Source organism: Nannospalax galili, unplaced genomic scaffold, assembly GCF_000622305.1.
Source record: "Nannospalax galili isolate Female #2095 unplaced genomic scaffold, S.galili_v1.0 scaffold298, whole genome shotgun sequence".
Taxonomy (NCBI): Eukaryota; Metazoa; Chordata; class Mammalia; order Rodentia; family Spalacidae; genus Nannospalax; species Nannospalax galili.
Window position 1 is genome coordinate 1,812,234 of NW_008344488.1, and position 8,698 is coordinate 1,820,931.

The following is an 8,698-nucleotide window of genomic DNA, read 5'->3' on the forward strand; positions in this document are numbered from 1 at the left end:
AGTGTGCAGCCTTGAACACACGTATCTGGCCTGTCTCAAAGGCATTTCTCTTTTTGGCTGTCTCTTAAACCTGCTTGCTTCCAGGGGGGCAAAGACTTTATCCTCTTCCTGAAGTATTTAGAGTAGTGTTTTATCTGTAAATGTGCTCAGTGTCTAAGAGGATGAAGAAATTGCTTATAAATCCTCTTCCTGCAGAAATGCAGTTTTAAAGAGGAATGGAATGTGAGAATGAAAGCACATTGCTATATAAAAAGAATGAACTTAGATCTTCCTTTCTCTTTGCACTTGGGGAGTCCATATTGGGAGAAAATTTGAAACAAAATGTGAGCTGCTGTCTAGGCTATAGAAGAGCCAAGGATACGTAAGCACATACTCAGTTCACAGCTCAGTTTGTGCCACTGTGCCTCCTCTTAGTCATAATCCTTTTAATATGATGCATTTTCCCTATGAGGGAAACTAGGTCTGTCTTCATGATGAAAAAAATGTTTATGCAATTCTCACCTTTGTTCAAGACGATCATAATATGCCTGTCCAACTAAACTACTTTAATCATGAACTGTTTGAACTTAGCGCATTGAACATATGAGTAACCTAAAACAGAACTGGATTCTATAATGAAGGTTCGTTTGTTTTTATAAAAATATTTTAGATAAAGGCTGTATCAAAATGTTAAGTTAATTATAAAATAGTACTATAGATGGTTGTTTTTAAATTTCTGACTTTTTAAAAAGTATATGTAATACTGGTTTTATATCCATCTGGTTTTAATTTCTGAGAGTTAAGGTAAATAACAGCAGGTATACCTTGAAATCCAGGCTGAAGCAAGAGCCATATTCCCAAGTCCTGTAACAGCATGACTTTTTCTGTTTCACTAAACAAGAAACCTCTAGGGGCCGGGGAGATAATTCAGTAAAGTGCTTGGTGTTCAAGCATCAGAACTTGAGATAAAATCTCCAACATCCATGCCTATGATCCCAGTGCTGGAGAGACAACAGGAAGATCCCTGGAGCTCATTGACAAGCCAGCCAGTCTAGTGGAATCAGTGAGCCCCAGGTTCAGTAAGAGACCCTGCCTCAAAAACTAAGGTGGAAAACGATCAAAGAAGACAGTTGACGTTGGTTTCTTGTCTAGGCACACACACAGGAAAAATACCTGCCAAAGCCAAGGTTCCCCCACCATTGAACTCAGTGATTTGTAGGAGCAGGAGAACTTCTTTTTTCCTTTCCCTTTCCCTCTCCCTCTCCTTTTTTTTTTCTTCCCCTGAGACAGATCATACTAGATAATTCAAGCTGGGCTTAAATTTGAAATCTTCTTGTCTCAGCCTGTGTTGTGCTGGGGATCAAACCCAGGGCTTTGCACATACTAGACAAGCACTCTGCCCAGTGGAGCTACCTGCCAGCCCCAAGATGCTCTACTTCTCAACACAGATTAGTTCAGTAAGTTTTATTTAATAGCACCATCCTTTAAGTGATTTAATGTAACAGTTTTGGAAACTTCCCATCCCACACTGGCCCTTACAACATTGCACAGGTCTGAGAGCGAAGAGCTTCTCATCTGGCGTTTAAGATTTTTCTTTTTTTCCTTCATCTTCAGAATTTCCGAACCATGAAGTTCGGAGAGACTGACTAAAGTAGGCTACCATACCATGTATTTGGAAAGTCGGCACAGTGCTAGTGCTAGTAAACACTCTTCTTGTTGACTTTGCATGGTTTCCCTGTGCATTTCTCTGTCTTGTGCTTCATGCTGTCTCATTGCCAACCTTCTGTGGTATGTAACCATCATTCCCTGATTTGTGCTTTTGTCATTTTAACTTCTTCCTAAGCAAAATGAACCCCATGTTGCCCCCTGCCCCAGTCCAGCTGTGGCACCCTCCCTCTGTTTCGTTGCTTCCCTAGCCTCTTCTCTGCCACCTTTATCATATTCCTGTTGTCTGCCTCTGATGTCACAGCTTCCACATCAAGTAAGTATGGTTTCTTCTGTTTATACCCCAAGCAGCAGTCCAGTTGTTTTTAAGTCCTTCTCTTATAATTTACAGAGTGAGTCTTTCCAGATTGGCTTTTATTTTTTCAATTGATTTATTTCCCAAGATGGCATATTTATTAAAGGAGCTATAAAATGAGTGGCCAAAAGTTTGTATATTTGCTTAATTCATGAATAGACTCCTTACCTAATAATTGAGAATACCTATTTTTAACTTTAATGTCACCTGTAGCCAGTATTTTATTCCTGTAATGAATTGTGCACAGTTTTTCCACAATGAATCTTCATAGTTTCTTGTACTGTTCACTCTCTGCTGCATTTACCAGTATATATTAAGGATCATATTTGAGAAAATAGAAATTTTTGTCAGTTTGGTATATTATTTTTTGAGTAGTTTTTCTTGTTTTTAAAAAAGCAAGATGTCTTCTAATTTATTCCTATTATATATAAATAATTGAATGACTAATACATATTTAGTTGATCCTAAATTTGCATACTAATTTTCATTATTATCCTTAAGAAAAGATGCCTTCGGTGCAGGCATCTTTTATTATCACCCCCGCCCCCCTTAAAGAAAATATATTGGTGTTAATAGAGTGTTTGACGCTCTTGGGCTGTTTGACACTCCTGATGGTATATAGGAAAAGGGGGAAAAAAATAACCTTATGGATGATACAGCTGTGCTTCAGCTTATTTCAAGAGTTAAGACCAGTAGTGAATATTAATTAAGTAGTTTAATTACTGGCATTTGTCAAGTTGTAGGATTACTTCAGGTAACTGAACCGCGTGTATAATCTCTGTAACACAAGTCAGCATGTGTTTTTTCTTTCAGCTGTACACATTGAGAAGATAATGTTGAAAGGAGTCCAGAGAAAAAGGGCTGACAAATATTGGGAGTACACTTTCAAAGTAAGCTATTCTCACCCCCCAAAGATATCTCACTTGCCACAATAAGTGATCTCTGGAAGAACTAACAACAGGTTTGCTCATTTAAAGGAAAATACAGATTGATAGGTGAATAGATGGATAGGTAGCTAGATAAATGGGTAGATAGTTGTGTTTGTTTTTAATGTACTGTTTTAATTATGCACTGCATGATTATCCAAGTTTTCTTTAAATTGTATCACACTGAAATTATTTGGCAATTTTATTAAAAATAAATAAGGGCTTAGATTTAAGGAGAGTATCTTTAAAAAGCAAATATTTTTACCAGTATTTCAAGCCCACTGTCCCTCTCTGTCTTGGCATTGCTTTCCCTCCTTTCATTCCTTTCCTTGTGCTGTGCATATTTTTCATCCTGCTTTGTTCCTTGTCTTCTCACCTATAATCACTCTCCGCCATCTGATTAACCACAAGGCACAGCTCTGATTCTGTTACTGCCAGGATAAGACTTTGCAGGTCTTTTCACCTCCTAACCCTCACATGGATTCCTTCTCCCTGCTGCAGCTTCACTGTTGAGCCTTAGACACATTCTGTAGCTCCATGGAACAAAGCCACGTTCCTCTGTGGCACCACTTCTGTTTCTCCCCACAGGAATCAGAGATACCTCTTTCCTGAACATACTTCTCACCCTCTGATAATGTTTCCTCCTTCATCTTCAGTCTGCTCCTGTCACAGATCTTTCCAGCAGTTGGCGTCTTTTGGAGAACAGGCATCTTCATCTTCTGCCATCCCATAGTGTGTGACTTGATCAGTATATTTGTTGACTGAATTTCAAAACTCTAACTTCTGTATTAAGGGAGAAGAATCCTTAACTTTTAGGTCTCTGTTCCTAATCTCCACCTATCTCAATTTTTTGCATATTTGGCTTTCTTTGCCCTTGAAACTCAGGCATACTGTCCTCTTGCCCTGAAGCAACCCACAGCTAACATCTGACTCAAATGCTCCCTCCTTTGCTTTCTGAATCCTCCGGCTACTCTTGTTTCATGCCCTATTCATCACCTTTGAAGTACTGATCACTGATAGAAATTCTTACATATTTGTTTAATTATTTGTCTCTGACACAAGACTGAATTTAGCCAGTAGAGACTTCAGTTGTCTTGTCTGTTCCTGTATCCACTGACCCAAGTAGCTGCCAAGTGAACATTGGAATATTTAAGTCGTTTCAGAAATGTACCAGTCAATAAAGAGGGTTGCTAGATAAAATTTCATGTGTATTTTAAGTGTCTAATTAATTGTGATATGATTATTTGGTAAGGCTTAGATATTAGCACATATCAAATAGTTACTTAACTCAAATTATTATACAGTACAAATTAAAGACCACAAAGTTAGAAGTGTCCAGGAGGCAGAGCAGTGCAGCCAACAGTACTAGCCACAGTAGTTCCAGCTCCTGTGTGATTTTCCATAACACCTTAGTTAGGTTAGCCCTTTTTTTGCAATAAGGTCTCACTATGTAGCTCTGACTGGCTTGGAACTCAGTTATGTAGACCACACTGGCCTTGAACTCAGGACTCCTGCCTGCTTCTGTCTTCCAACACCCATAGGTTAGGCTTTGGGGCTTTACTTTCTCCATCTGAAAATGGAGGTAAACGTATTTGCCCAAGCATCTTACTAGGATTTTGAGTATCTAAAATGAAGGTGAAATCTCTTCAGAAATAATAAATCTCACCAAAATATGAAATATTACCAAAGAGGGGGCAGAATACACTCTCTATTTCACTTAAGATTGTGTATTTAATAAACTTCAGTAGACAGGACTTTTATTGGAGGGGGGTATAGACCTATCCTGTCATAGTGTCATTTTTATGACATTTCTAAAGAAGATAAAACATTTCTAAAAAATGAGTTCCTGAAAAATTACTAAAACTTAGTTATATTTTCATACTGCTTTTTTATATAAATGCAATTTTAAAGGACTTACTAGAAAACTTTTTTGAGAATGTCAATGTACAGTGAATATAACATCTTTATAGAAACTATGATAATGCCAGATGAACTTTATATTTATAATTGCTAATCTTAATAAAATTTAAGGCCTTTTGTTTTACACATGGCTTTTTTTTTTCTAGCCAGTTCCTGCTTAAGCAATAACCATATAATATGTGTGTTTTTTTTAAATCAGGTAAATTGGTCTGATCTTTCAGTCACAACAGTAACAAAAACCCACCAAGAACTACAAGAATTTCTACTGAAGGTAAAATTACAGATTTTGTTGTTAAAATTTGTACATAATATACAGAAACCTAAAATCTTTGTGTTAAAGGAAACACTAAGAAAATTAAAATACATAAAGGCTGACTCCAAACTCTGAATCAATACATTTTCTACACATATATGAGTTTTCTTGCCTTAGATTACCATCATGAGGAAGTGGTAAAGGAACATCCATAAAAAAAATGGGTCTCCATTCCTAATTCGCAAAGATGTATTGGTAGATATTTACAAGGGTACTTCCCCTGAAAGAGTGTCTGCAAAGTAAGATGAGGCTTGTTTTCCTGTGGTACCTAACCACTGTGAAGTATGCGCACACCTCAGGACTTTTCTTAAATCTTACCATTTCTCACTCTTTTGAAGTTCCACCCCCACCCCATCGTGTCTTAAAACTATTGGGAATAAGATGATGATGGAATTATCTTGCACAAATTTGCAGAGGTGGAAGTATCTAAAATTGTTTTGTATCAGTCTTCACCTGTTCTTTTAATAAAATCAACTAATTAGATTTAATTGAAAAGCTATTGGAAGGAATAGTAAAGGGAGGAAATAGGTATAAGTGCTCAGTAAATTACTATTTCTAAGTAAGCAGACATTTAAAGTTTGCTGTTAATAGAATGATAAAACTGAAAATCCAGGACCAATAAAAATTCCCAACTCAGTTACCAGGTTTTTAGGTGAAAGTGTAGTTATTGGACCTGTAGTATCTGAAGCTCCAGGTCATAGCTGGTTTGCACCTTGTCCGTTTGTCACACTGTATGTGTCTTATGTTTAGATGATGTGTGTGCCTGTTCATTCTTACCTCTGCAAGAGATTGGATTTCACCAATTGGATGGCTTTGAGCAGCATGCAGAAGGCTGGTGCGCTGCCTATCTTAGTCTCTGACTTAAGTCATTCAAATTACTTATTGTGGCTTATTTTAGATTATGTTCTCTCAGGTAAGGGTCAAGGACTCTTCTTTGACTCAAGTTATTGGCCTGTCTGCATATTAAAGATGGGGTAAGTTTCACTCATTTCCAGTCACCAGGGGCTGTGCCCCTTGTATGGCCTATCAGCCCCAGACGGTTTGGTGTAGGAGAAGACAGTGATGAAAGGAGCAGGCATGTGAGCATTGGTCTCCATTTGCTGGACCCACAGTAACAATCAGAAAGGTGATCTGGCCAGGGCAGCACTTGCAGCTGGAAAAGTAGCTCCTAGCTGGCTTCTGATGATTGAGCAGGGCTGTCCCTCTTACCTCTGCATACACTTTTAAATCTTCTGCTTATCTTTAGCACTCTGGTGTCTTGATAGGATAAGTTTATCAAAATTTAATGGCAAGAGATCATGAGCAGCCATGGTTTGGAAACAGTGTGGTAGCCTTTCCTCCTTTGATGTCTTTTCTGTGGCATGGTTCCAGTGTTAGGATAAGTTCCATGGGATGCAGAGATAGGATTAAAAGGTCTTTGGTGGGAACCCAACACATGCCATCTATCAAGGCCATGTTACTTGATGCCAGTTTGGGTGTGAGGTTGCCACCTATTTGTCCATCTTAGTGGAAGAGTTTAATAAAGGATACATATATACCTTATGGTCTAGCTTCTAGAAAAGTCTCCTTTCTCATACTAGTTTTCTCTCCCTACGCTTTCACTGTGGTTACAGTTCTTCTGTGATGCAGTTTTTTAAAAAAACTAAGTGCTTAACAACCATTAAAAAAAAGAAAGAAAGAAATCAAATACCTAACTCATTCTTCAGCATCAGCGTCATGAAACATTCCTCTGTTTAGCCAACATTTGAATAGAGCATTTTTCTTATGTAGTAATGAGTGCTTCTCTGTTACCTGAAATAATATTCAACACTTTCTAGAAATAAATTGACTGTTGTAAAACACTCTACAGGTTTTCTTTTTTCTCCCTCTCCCTCTCCTTTTAATATCATTGATAGAAATTGAGTGTGCACCCTGTCCTTCTGACCACCTGTACAGACTGACATCCTATGTGGGTGTTATTGAACTGCACTTAAAGTTTCCAGAAATGTGGGTTTGAGGTTAAGATTACTGAGTTCTCTTCCATTGTGGAAATCACAGCTTCTGCTCTCCATGTCCTGGTCCCTTCCCCAGTTGGTTTTTCTTACTACCATGACATTCCTGTGCTATAGCACAGTTTTTATTTCTTCCTTCAGTGCTGTATCCACAGTGCCAGAAACAGTACCTGGGAACAGAGTAGGAGTTCAAATGCTTGCTGACTGACTGAATGAGATGTGTTGCAGAAACTAAATCATAGTGAAATTTTATAAATGGCTATATGAGACACAATGTAGATCACTTTGGAAATCAGTCACTTTTCTCAGGAAGATACTGTAGTCCCTCCTAAAGAATATATTCCAAAAGCTAACACTGCTCAATTTAACAACTGCTAATGTGTATGTACTGGGCATGCTGCTGGATGTGTTTCCCTAGCTGTGTAGCAGTTTTCTAACTTGAGGCATTTTTGTCAAACTAGACTAGGCCATCCCTAATCATGAGGAGAAAACATCGTGGTATCTGGGGTCTCATGTAGAGACTTCTGAGCTAAAGTATGAGATTGTCAAGAATGCATTGGATCTAATCTACTATGTGCCTAGGAAACCAAACCAGAATCCTATGGTTCAGATAGCAAATGGTTTCTCTGATTACAGCAGTTTTCTAACTTGAAAGCCAGGCTGTCGCCTCCTTCAGTTGGATATGGCACTAGACAGCATCCTGGCTTTAAATTTAGGGCTTTCACATCACAATTATAAAGAGTCTATTCAAGTTAGAAGGCAGTGAAGCAGTAAGAAAGACAGGATTGGCATTTGTAGCACAAATTTAGATTAATTACCATCTTTTCAGAAATGACTCCCCATTTAGCTATGAAGGCAATCCATCAGTGAGGACCTATCTCATGGTACTCTTACTTCCCAGAGTTGGGAAAGATACAACAAAGCTTTCTTAAATATGGAGAGAAGATGGATCAACTTATGTGGAAGATTGTTTCCATGCATCAAGGTCTTCAGATGCCAAAGCCGTGATGAGGTAGTTTTCAGCAGTTTCGGAATCTTTGCAAGGTTGCTAATACACACAAGAGGAAAACTAATCATATTTTCAAAAGACTGTCAGTCAACCAAATATTCTGGCAAAGTTACCTGTCAGTAATGCAGTGCCAATGATGCTGTTGGCCTGTGATCAAGAGATGAGTGTTGACCAGAGAAGATGCCATGGAGATAGATCCAAAGCCACGTGCAGCAGGAGGTTCAGATGGTTTCAGATCAGCACATACCCTCTGTGGCTTGTGCTACTGAGATCCTCAGGAGACTTCTTGACATGATAGAGCTGACATGATAGAGCCTGAAACTCCCTAATATGAGTCACTTATTCTTGCTGATTCTTTTCTATTAATGAAAAATAAAAAAGATAGCCGGGTGTAGTGGCGCATGCCTGTAGTCCCAGCACTTGGGAGGCAGAGGCAGGCGGATCTCAGTGAGTTCAAGGCCAGCCTGGTCTACATAGTGAGTTCCAGGACAGCTGGAGCTACAGGGAGACCCTGTTTCAAAAAGACAAAAAATTAAATAA

At 38.5% G+C, this 8,698-nt stretch overlaps 1 protein-coding gene across 1 annotated transcript in view; it reads left to right on the top strand.

Annotated features, from left to right (window-relative positions):
- The window catches only part of Zcchc2 (zinc finger CCHC-type containing 2), a 50,808-nt gene that overhangs the window by 14,046 nt on the left and 28,064 nt on the right, over positions 1-8,698 (top strand). Inside the window, exons 3-4 of the mRNA XM_029567168.1 lie at positions 2,813-2,889; positions 5,045-5,116. Of these exons, the coding sequence (XP_029423028.1) occupies positions 2,813-2,889; positions 5,045-5,116 (149 nt within the window). The remainder of the gene's footprint in view (positions 1-2,812; positions 2,890-5,044; positions 5,117-8,698) is intronic.